The following is a 22,543-nucleotide window of genomic DNA, read 5'->3' as shown; positions in this document are numbered from 1 at the left end:
CACCTTCCCTTTCTTTGCCGTAGTATCACTGGTAAAATTTCCTTGCAGATAGTGCTGCAGCAGAGGGCTTGGTTGTTGCAGGTCAAGTCAATTCATAATGAATTACCTAACCAGGGGATGGTGGAAGGTTAATCTAAGCTATATTTAAAATCTTTAATAAACACTGTTTTACTGTAAATAAATATTTGGGCTTATTGACCTGGCTGAATTATGTATTTATGTGGAGATCCTTTTAGGTGTATATTCCTGTGGCAGTATTGTTTATAGTATTAGGAGATGAGGGTTAAAGAACCTACATTCAGTGGTGATCATTTCGTAAATGATTGTGCAGCATTCGGCTGGTTTTCGGAAGAGGGAGGGTCTGCTATCAAAATGTTATTTGCCCTTAGAGTCATTTTGTTAAATAGGAAAATTATGTTAGGGAACTAAACAAAGAAAATATTTTTAAACAGATTTATTGCAAATTTCTAGCTTATTCTTAGGGATCTCATTTTTTGTGTGTTTCTTTTGATATTACCATGTTTATGGATGCTGTGTGCAGCCATTGAGCAGAGAAGAGACTGGGTGGAGTAAGGAGGCAAAGCTGCGAAATGGCTAGATTACCCTTTCATAGCTTTTTTTTTTCTTTGCTGGGGTGGAGGAATACTAATTGCCGTAACAATGAAGTCTCTTCTTTAGGGAAGAATCTAATGGTGCAGGAACCTTCTGAAATGAAACAAATCTCGCATTCTGTTTTGAGGCTTATTTTTCTGCAGGGTGGATCTTAATTTGTCTGACAGTGAGCAGTGACCGGTCACTATTGCAAAGCCGGAATTTTTTTGTCTGATAACCAATTTATCGACTTAGATACTCACTTGTTGAATTTATTTTATTTATACTTTTGATAAGAATTGTAATTTTTGTGCAGGTATTTTACACACGAGATCTTTGAAATACAGAGAACCTCCTGTATTGTTGCTTAGTGCTATTATTTGTTCATGTAACTTCTTGGTTATATTTGGTTATGGGTGGACGCACAAGAGAAGACGATCCCTGCTTTCTCTGGTGACCACAGTAGAGTAACTCCTATTAGTATATGGACTTGATTGCATTACCTTTCTTCATGTGCTGAGTTCATATAAAATAACGTCTCAAGATTTTGGAAGCCCTTTCTAACAATATGGCTCTGTAACGGAATTACCGTACCACTTGGGTACTGCTGCATCATGGGGGTAATATTGATGCTTAGACTTAAAGTTGTGTAGGAAAGGCATTAGAACAAAGGATTTGGGGAATACAATAGGGATCAGATGAAGCACCTAGAAAGGGCTGCTTATAGAAGTGCTCTCGTGTTCCAGATGTGGCTCATGGCATTCCCACCTGAATTCAGTGTTGATCAGAGCAAGTACAACACTGAACATGAAAGATTCTGAAGCAGGTTGAGGTTTTGCTTTTTTCTTGGGTCTGTCTCAGTTCTGGAGTCCAGTTTTTGATGGTAGATGGCCACAGATGAGACTGTGTTTGGTTTTAATGTGCCCAAAATTAAATTAAAGGGTAGTGGCTTTTTATAAGATGTAGTTCATTCACTTAGAGTAAATGTTACAGGATTCAATGGATGTGTTCACTAAATGGCTGTGTCTAAAAATGTATCCAGGCTAAGAGCAATGAAGAATCCAGTAAAATACTTGCCTCCTTATAACTTTGGTTGAGTTTTGTCCTTGAAGTGATGGCAGTTACTTTCTGTACAGGAGTAACTTGTTAATTTCGGTTCTACAAACAAAACAAAACAAAAAAAAAGCATTAATACTTACCTTTATGACTGTATGTGAGGTCTGTCTTGTGTGTATTGCTGACTCTTCTGCCTGTACTGTTTCCGATGCTCCACCCAGCTTCGAGTGCTCAGTTCGTATTCTTTGTCAGCTCTCAACTTTTATTGTGTATCCAACTTGCTATCAGTGGGACAGCTATTGAATTAACATCTGTTGACTGTCTTGCCCAACTCTCCAACCTTGTCTGTCTTCAAGAACTCTATAACCAAATCCCATCAGTGCTAATTAAAACGTGTTTGTACCCTCTTGTAAAATGTTCTGGGCAAACAATAGCTGGAAAACCTCTGCCTCTCTATAGCTCAGATATATACTGTGTATGTTTGTTACAAAGTTTATTTTCAACCCCCTGTAGCTGCTTCTGGTATTCATGAACTAGAGTGGCTGGAATTACTGTAGTATGAAGGGGAGCAACTTTTGAATAGTTTTGTTTCAATCAGTTTTACCCTGCTTTTGTGAACTTGAGGCCCATTTTGTAAACTAAAGGCAAAGACTGTGGAAAGGCTGCTGAAATGTCTGTGAAGTGAACACTGAAATACTGGTCAGCCTGAAAAGAAGAACTGCTTAGGCCTAAATTTAGGAAATCAATAGGACAATAAAAATCAGTAATTATTATTAATAAATAATAATTTCAGATGTCATATAGGGTGTGGGGAGTTTCCAGCCTATAACATGTAATTTGTGATGATAATTGAAGATATTTCCCAAGTATGAGAGCTGTGTGTGTTAATCAAAATGGTTCTGGGTTTCTTCTGAGATTTACTATAGAGTAGTAGTAAATTATGTACTGTGTTTATACATGCAGATCTGCTAATGAAGTTACAGCTGGTCTCTTCTTTCCCCTTTTTATAAGAGCCTAAATATCATTGGCAGAACAACCTGTCTACTAAAAATTTATTCAGTTGATTAAGCCTTGCCTGGGTTGAATGGCTTTCTCAGGAGCTACTTTATTACCTGACACAAGGAAAACAGGGCTCCTAATGTGGCTTTTGGGTGTTGTGAGCATAGGTGTTTATTAATGGGTGATGTTGCTTTGTCTTTTGATCTGCCTGACAGAGTAGGTTACACCTTAGTTTAAGTTTTTAAAAATAGGCATTTACACTAAGACACAATCCTGACCTGTTTAAAACTAGTTTTCAAGTACATAAAGTTATTTCTTCAGAACTCTTACTATAAATGCTGTCCAAGTTAGCAGGACTGCACACATGGTCATCTTCTGCATGGAAAGCTTGTGCCATTGCTGAAAATGCAGTGGTGTGATTTGAGCTGTAGCTGTATTATGTCAGCTTCATTGTGGTGCCCTTAGCTTAGGTTGAGTTAAACGTCTGTTTTTCTTGTATTACAGTTATTTTAGAACAATGCTTTTCCTCATTCCTACCATGTTTTGAAACCTACTGATGAGTATTATATATTAGAAACATTTGAAAGAACCATGATTTTTATCTAATGAATACTTTATTTCTAGTTTTAACCTGGCAAACTTGATAGGTACTGCAGGTTAGCCCCAGCAGATGTATATATCCAACCTGTATCTCAGTTGTTTAAAGAAGGGCCTTTTCTTCTAAATAGTCGTTGAGGCAGGACTTGAATGAGGCAATGCTTGTCTCATTCAGCACGTTTAAAAGCTCATTCTTTTTTCTTTTTTTTAACCTCATGCTCTCTCTTTAGGGGATTAGATAGGTGTGACTTGGGCTATCTTGCTTTTAGTTCATTGTCATGGAAGCCACCTATCATACCACTTCATGCTGGCATGTAGTGTTAAGGAAATTTCAAAGAAAAATGTTACAAAATAAGTGTATGCTGTGATCCATTTCATCAGTACTATAAACATACAGTCCTCTTGAAAGCAAATCATGTGTGCACAGCATTGTCATACTAAGCAGTATCAAGAGCACTGATGCATGCATAACTATATAAAAAACCCCTCAACATTATGAATTCAAAGTACTTGTCAGTTAATACATTTAGAAGTACTTTAGCCATTTCTTCCTTATTGGTACTGCTTCTGAGAGAGCCGTGCAGTTTGACTTGGCTGTTTATGGACTTTTGGATAAAGATTGGGATTAAATAAATGTAATAAATACATCTTTGTGGTTGTGATTCTGTTGATTCTGGAAGACTTGTCTGATATTTTTAACCGGTAACTAGTTGCTGCAGTCTTGAAAAGATGTTTCCAGTTACAAGACAATCCATCATGGTTGAGGTTTATAGGTGGTGCTGCAGCAAATGTCTGTCCTGTAATTTTCTCAGATCCGTTGTTAAATAGGTCCCTCTTGAGTGAGTTCATAAGATATGCTTTTCTGAAGCACCTCTTGTTCTCCAGTGCTTGCTGGTGAGTCAGCTGGCATACCTCCTTTGAGGTAGGGCTAAAGGTAACAGATTTTATGGCATGATGCCATACTAGCTTACATCTGAGATAGCACAGTGGCCTTCATGATTGAGATTATGTGTACCTTCCCTCTTGTATCAATGTTAATTGTTCCTATTGTGCTCCACAAATCTTAAGTTCTTTTGGTTTAATTAGACGAGTCTCCCCCCGCCCACCGCAGATTGCCTCTGCCTTGTTTTTCTGCATGGAGGTAGCTTAATGCTAAAGCAAAGGTGTTAAGTTTATCCTTCTTTAAGACTAGAGGAAAATCAGTTAGAAACATCTAGCCTGTTTACCTGTGGATAAATGACTGTTTCTTCCATAAAGAAACAATGTTGGTGGTTCGTCTTGTGCTTGATTCACCCGTTTTGGGGGGCAAAGAAAAAGATCTGCTAAACAATTTTGTTTATTTAAATGCTAGTGTCTTTATGTTCTATTAAGAGGTTGATGTCATTAATGTGAGCGTGTATATGTATTTTGAAACAGATGGTGTCTATTAAATCAGTAATGGTAGAATTTTCTGGTTCTCACTCATCTGGATTTGTAGGCAGCAAGCACAGACTACGTTGGGGGAAGCTTAACAGAGGAGCTCCGATGCTAGTAGTCATCTGCAGCAGACAGTAAGGATGGGGTTAAAGTTTGAACATCACGCATGCCATTTTTGTAATAAAATCTTGTGAATAGCTAACACTATTCCAGCGAACTTGGAATTTACTGTGACAAAACCATGAAAAAGGTTGTAAGGCTGGGATGAGTACTTATGGAAGATAGTTTCCAGTACCACAGCACATCACAATCACAAATTTATACATCAAAAGAATGAGTGCTAAGATAGTTATGAATAACGTGGTCTGCTGCCTAGTGTCTGGTCGTTCTTGGCCCTGTATTGTGTTATCTGACATTGCTTCTGCATGGGAAAGTGTTTTCCATTTCAGCAGTAAAAGAAGTAATTCTGTGTTTGTCTTCTGCTCTCTTGGCTTAGATGAGGGACCTTCCTCCAGGCAGAGCACTTACTCTCTCCAGCAGGAGAGTTGCTGCATGTGCAAACAGATAGGAGATACAGGGATTCTGAGAAGGGATGCTGGAGCCATTTTGGTCAACAAGCTTTGAAAATGGCTAAAGTGCCAACAGAGTGCTCTCATGATTTGAAGAGTGGAAGTTCTGTCTGAATTTTTGTTTGGATTTCTTTGTGATTTTGATCTTCTCCTGTTTCTAAAGCTTTAACATAGGTGTTCCTTCAAGTTTCCTTCCAGATGTTTTTCATATATAAATTTAATCAATTCACAATCATTTTTGTTAACATCACATTTCCAATACAACAGACAGTTTAATAATGAAATATTTAAATTTGGATATAGTCCTGTGACCTCCTTTATAGTTGTAAGTCTATTACTTAATTCTTCAAGCCAGAGAAGTTTGGGGGTAAGAACTGAAAAGCACAAAGTTCAAATCCAGTGCATGACTGCTGACCAACCGTAAGAAACTATTCCGAGTACATGCGCTGTTCTCTTGGTGGCTAAGAGAAAGTAGCTTAAATACAGTGTTCTAGAATTGCTATGACAAAATGTGTATGTATTATTTGATGTAGCAAACATGATTTTGAAAAATGTCTTGCTGAAGTCATCCAGATAAACCATGATGTGCATTGTGCATTTCTCTGAACAAGTTTGGAGTAGCAGCTTATAATACTTCAGCCCACTGTAACACTAACCCTCCTCCCTCAGTCCTGTTCTTCTACACACACACACACACACACACACCACCCCCCTACCCCCCAATTTCACTAACCCATGTCTGACCAAAAAATCATTCAGGTTTCCAGTGAAGTTCAGTGAAAACCCAGTGGGGGTTAATATGAATTTAAAACTAATTTTGTGAAATAATTCCTTGCTGTCATATCACTATCACAACGTACTAAACAACAGCATAACAAGTTCTGTGTCCAAAACTTTTTCACGTTTTAAAGGTTTGTTTTCTACTGCAGCCTGCTTTTTTCTAGGTTGTTCATTTATTGGTAGTTAAATTTACCTGCGTTTTCACACAGAACTGAACAGGCATGCTAGAAGAAGGATGTTTTCACTTGTTTTCTACCAAAGTCTACATGTAGACTACAAATGTGAGCTCTGACCTGGAAGAAGCTTAAAGGCATTAAAATGGCATGTAGCGACTATGTGCTTGAGATGTCTCTCCTGAGAGTTAATTGTATCATGCTTCTGTCAGAATTGCAAAACTGAAGTGATAGAGGGAGGATCAATGTCAAGATTGAATTAAAGACTTCTTTTCTCCAAAAAGTATTTTTCTAGCAAATTTGGTCCAAATGTATTGAAAAGTCACGTAGTGTTGGTGCACGGGAAGGTAACAAGACCAAAAATGTCTTTTGTTGTTTTACAGTCCTAAAGGCAGATAGTGACTGCCAGTGATTTGATTATAACTTGGAATAATATGGAAAAGTAGATGGTCATATAAGTCTAGTTCAAAATGCACATCTCTAATTAGGACAGAAATGCATTTATTTAGGAAGCATGCAGTATAGTTAACTTGATCCTGTTTTATAGCATCTTGATGACATTTCTTAGGTTTTATTTTTTTAAAATGTAATTACAACCTGCATTCCAAGTCTTTGGAACATAGGCACTGTATCTGACCTGCTATAGATTACTTTCTAGTTCCCCATGGATTTATTGTTGAATTATTTTCAGAAGTAAACTACAGTATCAGGTTAGTAAAGTCAATTCAATTAACCTGTAAAACTAGGTGAAATGGATAAGAAAACAGGTGTAGGACTTTTGAATTTTTTATGTTAAAAGTATGTTTGCTTTGATAAACCTTCAACTCAAATGGAAAATACTTTTGGTAACTTATTGCAAAATGTGAACAAACACTGCACAAAATGCTGTATTGCATGAAATACTATATTGATATACTTGGCAAAGCATTTGTGTTTAAGACCTATGGGCATTTTAAGACTTCACTTAATTGCAGAATAACAGGCTTACTAAACATGTGAATTAAAAATAAGGCTCAGAGTTGTAATTCAGATCAGATTTGTTTTTTGTTTTGTTTTTCCAAAATAAGATAGTTGTTGGAGCTCACTTTTTCATAATCCTTCAGTTAGCTTTACTGATGTAGGCTGAAAAGTGGAAAAAAGATTAGCCCAGCTCATAAATGAGTAGCTTTCTTGTATTCTTCAACTCATCCCTGCCGGCTTAGCAGGTGATGAATTCTAACCTTTTCTAGGATAAGGTGTGTTTGCCACACTGTAAGAAGAGCTGCATGGCTGTTCTCTTGTGATTATACTGTATATGTGCTTTTCTGCTGTAACTGAGGGTGAGGTGAAGGGGGGGAAAAGGAACTGGATGTTTTATTTTACTTGTTACTGTTTTTCTTTCCCATGGATAGATGGAGACAGATTTGTAAGAAACCTTTTCAGGTCATAGTTGTTATCCTCAAGAAATATGGATATTACTTCATTTTTTAATTAGATTTGTATTTAAATGGCACCTTCTATGGAATCTGTTTCTAGAGTACATTTGTGGTAAGAGTTGTCCTATTCTGTGGCTTGAGTTTGATAAAGCAGCTTTTTCCTTACTGGGTTTAAAATAGAATCAGACAATTTAAAAGTTAGTCTAGATTAAAAGGAAGTGTTCTTATATACTTGCTAGAATTTAGCAGTATAATCTAGAGGTATAAGAGAACAATTCATTTAATTTAGTTCTCCTGTAAAGAGCTGTAGCTCTAATTGCCTGCAAATACTCACAAATAACCACTTTAAGTCCTCTTGTTAATATGTTGTGAAACAAGATACACTGTTGAAAAACTTTGTACCCAACTAATGTGCCAGCCTTGTAGCAAGAGACAGCAACAAGAGTTTCTGTGGATCGTCTCCACTTCAAAGCATTGTGGAATTTAGTTCTGATTGTATCAATTCAGTTAGTCTTTTTGGTGGCTCTGGTATCTGCTACCACTTCATAGGTGACTTGCCTTTCACTGGGACTGAAAAATTACCTGAAGAGAGGAAGCTAACTAAACTAGGATTTCAGATACATTAACAAACTCAGAAGAAAACATAAGGAGTTTTCTTCCAGGTAAATCATCTTTTAAGAACAGTAGAATGTGTTAGAGAAACAGCTTGAATGCTGGTAGCATGTGGCTGGACATTCAAGACTGTCTTGAGTTTTACACAGGTTGTTGGAACTTTAAATGATTGCTCAAATTCAGCTTCAAATTTAAATCTCAATTTGCAATCTAAAACTCTAATTGATTTAATAATGTGGACCCAGTTGTGTGTTCCTTGTGTTTGTAATGGCTTATATGCCTTTTTAATACCCAAGTACTTAGTATTAGGTGTGCCTAACCTGACAGTCTGAGAACATGATCTCAGATTTTGTCTCCTTCAGAGAAACATTCTTGTAGAAGATTATTACATACATGATTTTGTCATAGTAATACTTAGAAAACAAATGGTCTTGTAGTTGAGTTTATAAAGGTATCAGGATTCTAAAAAAAAGCACAAAAATTTACTATTCTTAAAGCATAGCTGTGCACAGCTCTTTGATAAGCTTTCAGTGTTGAATGGTGTTGGTCTGTATCTGCTAACACATTTGCTCTGTAATTTATGCCATCTAGGTCTTCTAATTTTGGATATAATGAGCTACAGTTATGTGTTCAGTGTATGTAGCTTGTGTTTTTGTGGGGAAGACTGTTTATGGAGCCTAAGCAACGGTCATTAAAACTGCAGAAATTTAGTTAATTTATTTTTAAGTTCCTGGAGGAGCTATGAGCATGTATTCCAAGATCTGCAATAACAGATTGGTCAGTAGTGGTTGTTAGGTTGCTAGACAGCAGCAGCAGGGTGAACTTGGGGTGGTGCTGATGTATTAACTGTTTACTGCTGCTGCCGATGTTGTGAACCAAGGAATGATGTTGAAAGTGATTTTATTGGTTTAACTCATAAAAATTCAAAAGTTAAGAGAGAAAAAATAAAATATGGGAGGGACACATGTGCCTGTAGGAATTACAGGAGATAGGAAAAGTGCTTAAGAACATATTAAGACTGATTGGCTGTTTTTTGTAGTGGCTGGTAAGCAAATGTTTCTGTAGGCTTGAGGACTTAAATTACCAGAACGATAAAGATTTTGAGCCTGGAGTTCCAGTGGGCGAGACCATCTTTCGTCATGGTGCTGATGAGGATGTTCTTGATGACGGGAGCCCTGGCTTAAGTAATCAGAGTAACTTAGGCTGTGAAAGAAGCCTGTAAAAGTGAACTTCTGAAACTTGTAGAGGCCTTATAATGTAATACATCTTTCTTTACATTACTCTTTGCAGCTTTATTGAGGTGACTTTAAAAATCTGGTTGGAACCTACAAACGTCTGCAAGGAGTACTGGTTCACAATGAACTTGGAATAGCTTGCTTCTCTCTGTCTGTATGTCACTACTTGATGTTTGTGTAGATTTTCTTAAACCTTATTACTATGGTAGCAGACCACTGCCAGTCAACAAGGCATTGATACAGATGGTTTTGCTGTGTAACATAGTCACTCACAGTGAAAGGAGAGCACTGATCCTAATGCAGGCATGTTAGATTGGGTCTTGCTCATACTGCAGAGGCATACTCAGTCTAGCAAAGCAAGCGTACGTCCAGAAGGAAAGATGTTTGACAAACGTTATTTCCCATTTATGTAATTTATGTTTACTGGTGTATATGTTGTTTCTAATAAAATATGTAACTGTTTAACTTGCTAAACTGCAATTTAGATGGATCATATCTCAACTGGGAGTGATTTTTACTCTAACTTTTTCTGAAGAGCAGAAATGGGTATTGTTAGTCTATTGAGCTATTTCAGTGATTTGTTTATGGTGTTGATGCCTAAGCAGTATTTTTGACACACTTGATGGCAGCAAAGGAAAGACAATGGAGAACCTTGAACTGATCTTGCTGATAAAATACTGAGGAAGATGATAAGTTGGTTGTGATGGCAGAGTTTGGTATCTCGGAATACATTTATGAAAGTGCTTGGATTTGGAAGGGCTTCATAAGAACTTAATGTGAAACACCTTGTTGATGGCAATATTAGTGGAGAAATTAATAGGCTTGGTTGTTGCGTGCTGGCAGCTGGTAAGCACCAAGTACAGTTCCTTCCCATGGTGTGATTCCCATAAGGCAGTTTAAAGGACAAAAGCCCTCATTCTTTCTGGGATGCTAAATCCCTCACTGAACTAATACCTTGCAGGGACCAATGTAGCATCTTACTGAAGGTACGATTTTTATCATAGCTGATGGTTTCTTTGACCTCCGTATTTATGGCTTCAGTTTTGTCATATTACAATATATGTGTTACTTTGAAAGAGTTGAATGGTACCCTGCCACATACAGATAAAACCTTCTGATTAAAGCTGTAGTAATGAGTTACTACAATTGCTAAACAAAGTCATAACAATAGTAAAAGAAAGGGCTTAGGTGAAACAGAAAAAATAACAAAACTTCCATCCTGCTCTAAAATATTTGGATGAACTGTGGTATCTATGGGTATCTATGCAGTAATTACCAGCAGTAATCAAGAAGTCAAGAGTTAAGTCCAGAAACACTATTTTAGTAGTTAAAACTAAGAAAGAAGGCTGGGTTTGATTTTTGAAACTTCTGTCTTAAAGTGTGTTTGAAAACTTCTGTTTAGTCTCATTGTAGGTTTGCAAAGTAGATGATCAGCTTGAAATAGATAAAAGCTAAATGTCAAATTCAGGGCACAGAGTCTTTACCAGACATATGTATTCAAACCAAATTTTAGTACTTTTTAGCATCCAGTGTACTCTGATAAGCAGAAACGTCTCCTGAAGCAGGTATGAACACTATCATAGAAATACACGAGCCAAGGCTTATCATTTATCAGTACGAGTATTATGAACTGAGGGGAATTCTGGCTATCTCTTGCCTGAAAGTGATTTCTTTTTTTTTTTCCCTAACTCATTGCTTTGACTATATCTGTTCAGCTATTGTGCTTTGAATACCTACTATATAGCTGTCTCAAAGAGCTAACAAATATAGCTGAAACTGTTTCATTTTGCTATTTGTGCTTCTTATGAATGGTTAGCAGGTCTTTCTTGTTAAGTTATTGTGAAGTTTTCCAGTAATCTAGGAAACACTTGAACCACGCTGATATACATCAGTATGAGGACCTACTGTTTCAAGTCAGGAAGAAGAAACTGTCTTTTGAATTGTTAGGATGTCTTAGTCACCCTCAGGAAGAGGGTGGTTCCTATACAATATCAGATCTGTAATGTCCACTTCAAGTGTGAAGTTAGACTCAGCTGGGTGCCTGGACACTAAGCAGTTGCAAAAGGTATGTAGTTACCCTTCAGGGTGGGACCATCTTTAAATGCATGTCAGGCAGAATCTCTGAGCCTCAAAGCAATTTCAATAGGAGTAAATGTGTCCTCAGAGCAGTGTGGGTGAGTCTTGTGGTGAGTGCAGCTGGCTCCAGCAAAAGGCTGTATGTGGTGAAGCTAAGGAGTCTCTGAATCCCAGTTTAGGAAGATGAAAGGTGGCTCTTAGACATGAAGAGGCAGAGGGTCTTCCACTTTCTTTTTTTATGAGAAAGTCAGAAGAACCTGTACTGTTTCCACCTTCCCTTACAAGGAGGGATTCTTCTGCTTTTCAGATTTTTCTGCCCAATTTGTTGCTCTTTTTGAATAGTTCTGTATGTTTTAGAAGCTTGTGTAGGGAAAAATTTCTGGCCTGTGATGATTCTTGGCTGTCTTTTTTTTTTAAATTTTTTTTTTTTAAAGATTATGCTTCGATATGCCACTCTTCAGTCCTACAGCACTTAAGGATTGAATTAGATCTTTTATCCTTATTGCTCAGACATTTCTACTAGTCCTAAGTATAAAAGCTGATCTCTAGCTAAGTGGAAAAGTTAGCAGTTGAGATGAGGTGCAGTTGTCTGTTGAGGATATGCTACTGTTAATGGAGCTGAGGAGGATGTTACATATAGTTTTGGAATGGTTTGTGTTCCTTCATAAAGAAGTAGCCTACCTAAACTTCAGTGGGTAATGTCTATATTTCTTTTCCCACCAGGCCCCTGTATGTTATAGAAAACTGAGCAGATACTGTACTGCCAGGAGGAGTAAGAGGCAAACATTTGATGTGTCATACCTGTTCCAGTGTTATGTGTGCAGCCAGTCTAGCTCCCATTTTTAAAATGCTTATAAAGATAACTGATCTTGTTGAAAACACTTGTAGCCCCCTTTTGCTGCAAGATCATACATATGCAGAGGTTTGCCGCTCAGTGCTTTTATATATGCTATTGATATGTAATCAAATAGGTTTTAAGTTAGAAACTAAAACTTTTTGCCGTGTAAGTGGGGCTATTAATGAAAGGCACATCCTGTTTTACATTTAATTAGTAGTTGTTACTCCATGGATGGCTCTATTTAAATTCAGGGTTTTTTTTTTCCTGTACTTAATACGGAACAAACGAAAATTTTCTTACAAAAACATCTTTTCTTTCAAATAAGATCTAACGCTGTCTCGACACCACCTTATTCACAGTAAGCTGCTGGTATTAAAAATGACTGATTTCAGGCAAGATGTAATGAACAGGTGGTTGTTCTTTGTATTTGGTTTTTTGGTTGTGTGTTTTGTTTTTTGTTTTGTTTTGTTTCCCTCCCCCCAAGGGTTCTCTTTGAACACTTGCTTCCTCTCATTACTGGGGTTGTTTGCCGGTGTGTGTGTAACACAGTGGTGACTATAAACCTTGATAGGCAATGGAGGAGGACTGGTTAGTCTTGCTCCGCTGAGTTTTGTATGTCACAAAGCCTTCTCTAGCTAGAGAAAAGGCAGTGCACATGGGCGATATTCATCCATTCTCTGTTGTTTCTAGAAATGGCACAGGTCTATAATTAAAGTTGGGTCCTTTGGGGCTTTTTGGTTTTTGACATTTTTGCTTGCGTTGTTTTTTTTTTGTTTGTTTGTGGGGTTTGGGTTTTTTTCTGTTTGTTTATTTTCATTCTTTTTGTTTTGTTTCTTGTTAAAGGGTATATATGAAGGAGGCTGCCCTAAAAATACTTTGCCTTATATTCAGGTGCCTTTGTAGTTAAAAAGTCAGGAATACTGAGAAAGGTGCTTGGAACAGACACTTTTCAGAGAAGCGAGATACTATAGATCAGTTGATCGGTAATTTATTATGGATCAGCTCTAATTTGCTAATAGCAGAAAAAGCTGCTTTGCCCAGTAGCTGTTGAAATTTATCTAGTACCAAGATCTGTTTCTGAATAACAATTCGGAGTTAGAGCAATGGAGCAGGCCAGGTATTGCTAAGTTTTAGGGATATAGGAGGAGAAGTCTGGGGTTACTTCACATTTGAGGGGGAAAAAAAGCCTTTCTAACTAGATGACATGTCAAGGATTGCCTTATAAACACAGTTGCTGTTATTTTTAGGTAAGTACTATAGTTGCATCTGCTAGCTGCAGTGACAAAATATTGGAGTGTGATTTTTACTGGACTTACTGCACTGATGCTGAATTTACAAGGCTCACTGCTTAGTGGTAGTTCATAATACAAAAAACACCTTCTGGTTTTAATGCCATGATTTTTACCATGATAGTACTACAAGCAGATTTTTGAAGTTTATATCTTTTTGTTCTGCTATTCAGTGCTTTAAACAGTGCTTCTGTGTATAAAGAAATGCCTTATTTTGTTCTTCTCCACAATGTTTATCGCTACTGAAAGCGTTGCTATGTTCATACTGAAGTGCAGAGATTCAGCCATTATAAGCCTCTATTTTTCAATACTTAAATTTATCACAGCATTGCCCTCTAGAGGGCACTTCTTCTGATCATTTCAATAAATTGTTGGGGTTTTTATATTAACTAAGTTTCCATTAATTTTTATGCGGTACTCCTACTGTGTAGTGAATGAGATGCGTCTATCGAAAACCGGTTGTCTCTTTACCTGTCAGGAAGTGAGGTATGGGACAAGAATAAGTGAAATGTTTGTTTCTGTTCTCTGAAAGGATGCAGCCTGTGCTATCAGTTTTCAACTGAATTGTTTCTGAAATTGCTATTAGGGAAGAGGTCAAACTAATTAAATAATGTCTTGCCTGTTTAGAGTGCTCCTGTCCTAAATGGCTTGCAGTATACAGCATTTGACATGGAAAATCCACCAGCAGAGTGAAATACAAGCAACTTGCAACTTAAGCTTATTTTGAAGCAGACAGCAGAGCCTAGATAGGTTTAGAAACAAGCTCCTGATCCCCTGTGATGGATAAGTAGACGTTAATGATACGAGCTTAGTATTTTCTTTAATTTTTTCGTATAAGAAAGGCCTTTGTTTACAACAGGCCCCTTACCGAAATTATCCAACTTTTATAGTGAACCTTGTGTACCTGTACATGTAGTGGAGAAACAGTAGGGGAGAGGCAGTGGGACATGTGTTTCCTGAAGCGGTTGGTAAAAGTTTAAAAAACCCAACTGCTGTCTCCTGTGTATTATCGTGTTCAGTTTATCTCGTTGCTAAAAGCTGGTTGGTCAAACTTGCTAAACAGCTTGAGTAAATTAAGTGTTATATACAGACTCTTGTCAGGTATGCAAGAACTGCTATCTTCAGCATTTTTCATAATGTTGCTTACAAAAAGAGTACCTGCAATACAGAAAGCAAAAGGCAGTGCTGCTAAAATGATTTTGGTGATGTCGCCTTAACGAAGATTAAAACTGTCCACTTGAAGTAGATTGTACACTAAGAATATGGAAGGTCATCTTACTGAATAAGAAGATATTAAATAGTGTGGGAGGGAAAAATAAGTAATTTGTGAAAGGCACAAATTCTGACTGACTTGAACACTATCTTGAATATGTCAACTTTCAGCTATATTCTGAATTAGCTTGCGTCGTCAGATGTGTAGTGATCGAGTCACTGTCTGAACCCGGCTGAAGTAACGGGCTTGTGGTAACTCTGCACCATAGTAATTGTGCTACTCTGATAAGGTTGAAGATCTGTTTAAAAATTTTCTGTATCCCAAAATATGAGTGAGATAAAAGATTAACTGTAGGTAAACCATGTTACTACATGACTGAAAAGAAGGCAAGTACTGTCTTTTAGAACATGGTTCTTCGGAACTTCTTCAGATAGTGTTACTAAAATAGAAGTAGTAATTTGTCTACAGGTGGATTATTACACAATTACATTAAAGTTCACATGCTGAATTATAGCTGTAGTCTTTAAAGATGCTGTTTGGGTAAATCCTAGAGAACTGCCTGATATAAAGCCATGAATGAGCTACAGTGACAAACTGAGTGTGCCTTGATGCTGTTGGTTATGGCCTGAAGTGTGCCATAGCATCTTCCATAGTCTCTTTCTGGAATGTTCTCTTCTTTCCTTAAATTCTCCCCCAAAGCTTGAAAGATGTACGAGAGCCTTAGCTGATTTCTGGCTTGTGTTGAAAATTAACTGAATGAACCTTGCTGGGTTTAGTTTGAAGCAAGAAACCTGCAGAAGATAAAAAAATCTAGCCTAAGAATAGAGGATTTTGGGGGGTAGCTTTTTGATAGGAGTAGCGAGTGCAAAAAGTAGGCTGTTTATGGTGGGCCTAAATTGCTTTCATCACAAGAAAATGTGATGAGGTTGCCTGCAAACTAGAACTGGGCTGTGACTTAAGATGTCTCCTTCAGCTCCCTATTTCTTGAAGGAGTAATGGTGGGAAGAGGGGGAATAAAGAAAGTGTATGAGTTTCTCCAGGCTACTCAGTCCAGATTGGAGATGTGCTATAAGGGCACAATCCAGACTAGCAAAATAAAATTGCATTTAAAATTTTAGTCAGTTTGTTCTGTCTAGAGTGGTGTCTCAATCCGAGTACAGAAATCTTCATGTCAGTCCAGAGGGACTGAATGCTTATTTGAAGGAAATTAATGGTGTCTCTTTCTCTTCCTTCTAGATGGATTGAATCTTCTGTGTTGAATGCCTCCGGATTTCCTATTGGATTTCACGTGTGGAAAAATACTTTGATTCAAGCCACTCTGTGGCAGACTGAATTGTGGATCCAGGGTTCCTAAGACTTTAGATCTTGAGGAGGCAACCACTGCTGAATCACGTTAACCTGACATCGCAGCCACAATGGTGCTGTCACAAAGGCAACGAGACGAACTGTAAGGAATCATTATTTTTAATTTTGTGTTGCATTTTCATTAAACTTTAAATATTAACTTTTGCTTCTAAATAGATTTTTCGGAGTGTTTCTGCTCACATGCTGATCAAGTACCATGTATTGTTGTTTAGATCTCTGTACTCTTACTTTTGATACAACCACGGGTATTTGATAATAGAATTGTGAAATGGTGAAAATACAATTTCAAAGTTATTAATGGCATAAAAAATGAATTCTTAAATTTGCTATAATTTATTATCTATTTTGTTTTGACTTCAGTCACAAGGTTATGAATGGGTTACAGTAAGCAGCAAGCACATAGCAATATATGCTTCAAACTGATTTGTGAATTCTACTTTTATCTTGAGTAAATTCTGACACCTTTGCGATTTCACTCCTGAATGTAGATAAGGTTCTGATGAGAATGTGCTACATTGTGATTGCAATCTTTGACTCCTTAAATTGTATTTAAAATGGAGGGTATATTTAAAGGGGAAAAAGAAAAGAAACCAAAACCTAACCAAACAAATAAAAGAATAAAAAAAAAAACCACAAAAAAACCCCACCTTAATTCAATTTAAGATACAGAATTCTTTCCAGATTTTAAGGCTAGGAATAGGCTGTCAAGTTCCATGCCTTAGTTTGCTTTCTTTTCTGTAATAAATCATGAAAGAGCGAGTGGTGGGTAGCAATCAGCATGGCAATGTCTTGCATGATACCCAGTTTCGTAAACTTACATGGAGTTTGTGGAGTTTTTTATTCCTTTTAAAAGTATGGACCAAGTATCATTTAGCACTTGGTGTCTCTCTTGTCTGTGGTAAGCTCTTTATTTTTTTAATACAGCTTCTTCATGTCTCCAGTAATGATTCAACCCCCTTTGTATTAAATATAGTATGCATTTTACTTTTCTGTTTCATATACTTAAATACAGTTGTTTTACTGCTTAAAGTAGAGTAGAAGCTATCTTCAAATTTTGGTTTTTACAACTGTTCATCAGAGTTGGAGAAGCTCTGGGGTTTAAACATTCCGGATTGTGATTTTTTTTTTTTTTTTTTCCGATTCTCTGAAGTTTTTTCCTGGCAAAAACTTCAAAGAATACATGTGTTAATGGGGAGATGGAAGTAGTGAACTGTTACGAATGGAAATGGGAAATGACCGGAGACTTAGGATCTACTTAAAGAGGTCTGATGAGGAGGCAGTACTTTGGTTTAGCATATGTTGTTTACAGGGAGAAATTTGAAATTTCTGCTTGAATGCAGAGTTATATTTAGAGTTGAATGTCTGAGGAGAGATTGTATATGTGTAAAAGGCAGGAAAGAAGAATGTGATGGAAGCCACAGGAAGAATTTTCATGTGAAAAGCAAATTCTTTTCAGAATAAAAAGTCATTATTGCTTCTTTCTTCAGCTACCAAAGGGTATTCATTTTCTCTTGAATGCCTTGTGCAGTTGACCTGATTTTTTTTTTAAAGTATCTGTGTATCAGCTTTCTTAAATATTGTAGTATGTGTATATTTTCTCCCCACCTCCCTGTATATGTCTACACACACAGATCCCTTCCCAAGAAGTAAGTGATAATAAGAAAACAAAACTAGGCTTCCTTCTGGAGGCTGATGAGCTTATTTCTCTTATGCAAACTTTCTTTGTTGTGTAACTTGAAAATACCCATTTGAAGTAAATTTTGAAAATGCAGTGTTTCCTTAGTCTTGTTCTCTTAAAAAGAAGGTGCTGACTGCTTATTGAAGCCTTAGAATAATATTGAAACTTTATGAGTAGTTCTAAAACAAATGCATGTTATCTGGAGAGAGAGGTTCCAGACAGATTAATTTGGTAATTGTCTCGTGTCAAGGTGTGGAATATTTTGAAGAATGATGTAAAATTTAAGCACTGTAGATTTTGGTCACAGCCAGTGTCCCTTCCTGTAATCTAACTAGAAGTTATTGTGTCATTCTGAAAAACAAAGCTAAGACTTGTTCTCTTGAACTGAGCATTTTATTCAAGTTTAACTGAAGTAAAATTCTGTGCCCTAAACTGTTCTACCCAAAATAGTTTTCCTTCAAAGATAAAGCAACAACTTTAATATGTAGATGTGGTTGTCGCTTTTCTATATGCTGTGGGTTTTATGTACGATACAGATTGATAAGTATACTCATACTACTCCAATGTTTGATAACTTAAAAGAAAAAAAAAAAGCTCTCTTCACCAAACCTTAAAATAGAAAGTGTATCCTGCTATTGACATTTTGAAGCAAAATCTGTTTGCCAAATGTATTTCTAAAATTTGCTTGGGCTTCTAACAAACCTAATAATCCTAGGTGGTGTACTGCATTGAAGACTTAGATGTCTAAACCAATTGTTCTACTCTTATTCAGAGTTGTGGCTGAAGATACTGTTCTTTGTTTTTTTAGAAATCGAGCAATAGCAGATTACCTTCGTTCTAATGGCTATGAAGAGGCATATTCGGTTTTTAAAAAGGAAGCTGAGTTAGATGTGGTGAGTTCAAACAAGATTCTTCGTCTATATTTTAAGTAAAGAGTTTGTAATTTTATGGCATTTGCATCCATTCTGAATATGTATATCTATTATCTACCTATCAGCTCATGTAGTTTTAGAACTGGAGGTGATAAAATCATACAGCTTATTACCTTGCCATAAAATAAAAAAATCATTGGATGACTTGGCGATTTCTGAGCAAAACTCTTACCTTTGTCTTCAACTAATGACTTAGGCCTATTTTTAATTTTTTAATTTTTTTTTTGTCTAGTTACCACTCATCTATACAATGCTGAGTTTTTCCGGTAATGGCCTTTTAAGGGTCCTAGGAGGGCCTAGATACTTCAAGATGAAAGGTGCTAGAAAACAAAGCTAACAAAAGGCAACGTGAATGTATAAGAAAGGTGATAGAAGATGGTATTAAAAAAAAAAAGATATGGCCTTTCACTGGACTCACTCCAGCAACTCCATATAGGACTAGAGCATCTCATATGGGGACAGGCTGAGCGAGCTGGCACTGTTTAGCCTGGAGAAGAAGAGGCTTAGGAGGATCTAATCGTTGTTTATAAATATCTGATCAGAGGGTGTGAGATGACAGAGCTAGACTCTTCTAAGTGCTGCTAGTGACAGGACAAGAGCCAGTGGGCAGAAATTGAAACACAGGAAACTCTATCTGAACATAATATAAAACTTTTTTTTTTGTACTGTGAGAGTGGCTGAACACTGGAATAAGTTGCCCAGAGAGGTTGTGGAGTCTCTGTCCCTAGAGATATTCAAAACCTCAGTGGACTCAGTCCTAGGCAGTCTGCTCCAGCTGACCTTGCTTTGAGCAGGGAGTTTGGACTTAATGATCTCAAGAGGTCCTTTCCAACCTGTGCTTAATATTCAGAAGAATGTGTTTAATTTAACACATTTGTTTCCTGCTGTTGTGTCCGTCTCCTCCTCCCCTCCCTGTAACTCATTTCCTTAACTGTGCTTATTCTTATCATGGAATTCTGCATAAAAGCATAAACTTTCTGCAATCCAAAATTAGAAAACTGAAGACTCTTCTCTTGTAACCAGACTTGAAATGATGTAAGACTGTGCAGCTCTGGAGGCTGACTTCACGTGGTAATGTTTAAGAAACAGGAAGACAAAACAGAATTGCTTTTGTCCTCTGCTTTATCATACAGAGCAAATGGTGGAAGTCTTATTTTGTGATTGGAATTGGGTCAGTAGTTAAATCATTGCCTGAAACTGTTGCACACCAGTTGGTTAACCGTATAGTAGGAGGGCAAGCCTAAATAGTTAATATAAGTTGATCAGCTCTGGTAAGCAACTCTATTTTGTTAGACTGTATGGAGGCTAGTGACTTAAGTAATTTCTTACAACTTAATTCTGTTAATTTGCCTTTGTAACAGATGATTCTTGGTATAATTTTTAAACTTGCCACTTATTAGCATATGAGGTGTGCATTTCATCTGAATTTAAGTTTCTCTGGATACAGCTGGATTGAGTGGTAAACTTGTGTGCTGACTTCTGATAAATCCTTGCCTTTTCTCTGTTATAAATCTTGCATCATTCTTTTTCCAAAATGCTTGGATGAAGTTTGACTTAATTCTCCAATCTGCTTCCAGTATCTAATAAATAAGTAGAAATGACAAATTTGAATACCATACTTGTAATTGAAAATCCTAATACCATTCCCTTATCTGCCTTATCTATCAACCTAATTAAGTCTTCTCTTCCCAAAGGTTGAAAAGGCAATCTAAATAGGCTACATGGTCCTGAGGGAAATAGAAAATGCAGTTGCTAGAAGTTCCACATGACTTTCTTGCAAGAAAATCTGAATTGGATGGGGCTATACTAAAATGAAAAAAAAAAAAGTTAAAGGCAGGAATTATTTCAGTAAATTGGAAGGGTTCAAGTGTAGCTGTACAAAGAGGGATTTCTTTTTTTTGTATTGATAATTCCTGCAGATAGCTCCAGCTTTTACAAATGCCCCTGAAGTAGTAGGTTAACATCTGGTCTCTGAGGTAGCCAGTCCTCAGAGCTTTTATGGAGTAAGCCATGGTATTGTTATTTTCCCCATGCCTTTGTTATTCTCCATTTAATTTAGTATTATTCTAGTATGAGATTGTAATTTTGTACATAGAAAGAAAGTTTGCAGCATTTAATTACTCTTCTGTGCCTCTGACGTTGTTTGTTTTTCTGTGTTGCTTTTCTTCCTCTTTCTTGTGTTTAATAGGTGGGAGGCAAAAAAAAAGGAGAGTAATCCTCTGGCTTTTACAATAACATCAGCTGTTCATTGTTGCTCCTCAGCTATTCCTTAGAGCCCAAAGGAGAAAAATATTTAGCAGAAGAAAATTATTCTTCATTAAAGTTTCATTAGAGTTGCAAAATCAGTGTTGATTTCTCCAGTATATGAGGTGGTGTTCAGTAGGGCAGGTGTAGTAGTCTACTTTCTGCTTCAGTTACTGGAGATGCAGGGAGAGTGGACTTAAAGCTTGTCTTTGACAAGGTGGCACAAAATAATGCAGTATTATGGTGGTAATTTGACATTAACTATAACCAAGTTTAAAAAAAAAAATCAGAGTTAGTTTGTGCTAACTGGTTTTCAAGTGAGATGGAGTATATGTAACACTACTCTGACAGCTGGCTGCCACTTTCAGTGTGCTTTCATGAGAGAAAAGGTGCATTGTGCTAACAAGTAATAGTGCTAGCACACTCTTAACTCTGAAGATAGGAGTTTGTTAGTTCCTAATGCTCTACTTGGTAGATATGAAAAAGGAGGCTATGTCTGAGAAACTAAGTACCAGTTCTATATGTCTTGGTCCTTGCAGTCAGTGCGTGCTGTCTGCTGTTGTTTTTTGTAAGAGTTATTTGGGCAGAGGGATGGGGGGAATCCTGTAACAAAATGTGACACAACATTCTCAGATATGCAGAACACTTAAAAAGCTTTCAAGTAATGAAGATAGAAAACAGCACAGATAACAGTTCAGCCCTAGTTTGGGGATTTTATTTGCAGAATCCAGCATCATTAATCTGTACTGCTGCAGTATTTTTAATTAAAAAAATATATTTCAAAATGTTTTCTGTGTATGTAAATTGTAGCTATTAAAAATTAGCTATTAAAATTGTTTAACTAGTAAAACTGATTGTAGTCTTTCTTGAATCCCCCTTTTGTGGTCAAGAGATTTTTATTAAAACGAGCTGTTTATGTTGCCTTTGAAACACTTCTGCAGGCTTTAGAACTAGAATTTATTAATTTATTGAAATGCTTCTCCTCAGAATGAAGAGTTAGATAAGAAGTATGCTGGTCTTCTGGAAAAAAAATGGACATCTGTTATAAGATTACAAAAGAAGGTAAGTAGAGATCTGATGGATTTACTTGTATAGAAGGTTATGACTGAAAGCGAACATTCATCACTGAACAGAATGTTACATATTTTCCTTGTCAGACAAATGCAGGGTTTAGAAAATGATGCCTCAGATTAATTTTGTGGACTTGAGTCAGGAAAATAGCTAAATCTGTTGTAGAAAATGTTTTGTCTTCTTGCTGCTAGCAGAGACATCCTCTCAGTTTCTTCATAAAAATTTCTTGACTTCAGTTTATGGACTGCATGTGCAGTTTCTGAAGCTGGAAAGGAAAAGAGGTGCCTTAAGGCAGTTTGTGAGTGGAAAGATTGAATAGCTGTCTCCAGAAGGCTTGACTGGTTTAGAAAGGTAAAAACCTGTGCTGCCAGTTGTCTTTGGCCATTACATTAAA

The 22,543-nt window shown here is 36.8% G+C and overlaps 1 protein-coding gene across 2 annotated transcripts in view; it reads left to right on the top strand.

Annotated features, from left to right (window-relative positions):
• Positions 1–22,543, top strand: part of PAFAH1B1 (platelet activating factor acetylhydrolase 1b regulatory subunit 1) — a 37,833-nt gene that overhangs the window by 1,507 nt on the left and 13,783 nt on the right. For both annotated transcript variants that reach the window (XM_069790816.1, XM_069790817.1), the window contains exons 2-4: positions 16,096–16,306; positions 18,711–18,795; positions 22,066–22,140. In XM_069790816.1, coding sequence (XP_069646917.1) covers positions 16,275–16,306; positions 18,711–18,795; positions 22,066–22,140 — 192 coding nt within the window. In that variant the 5' untranslated portion in view covers positions 16,096–16,274. The remainder of the gene's footprint in view (positions 1–16,095; positions 16,307–18,710; positions 18,796–22,065; positions 22,141–22,543) is intronic.

The sequence above is a fragment of the Haliaeetus albicilla genome, chromosome 9, assembly GCF_947461875.1.
Source record: "Haliaeetus albicilla chromosome 9, bHalAlb1.1, whole genome shotgun sequence".
Classification (NCBI taxonomy): domain Eukaryota; kingdom Metazoa; phylum Chordata; class Aves; order Accipitriformes; family Accipitridae; genus Haliaeetus; species Haliaeetus albicilla.
Note: the sequence above shows the minus strand (reverse complement) of the source record. Positions and strands in the feature narration are given on the sequence as shown.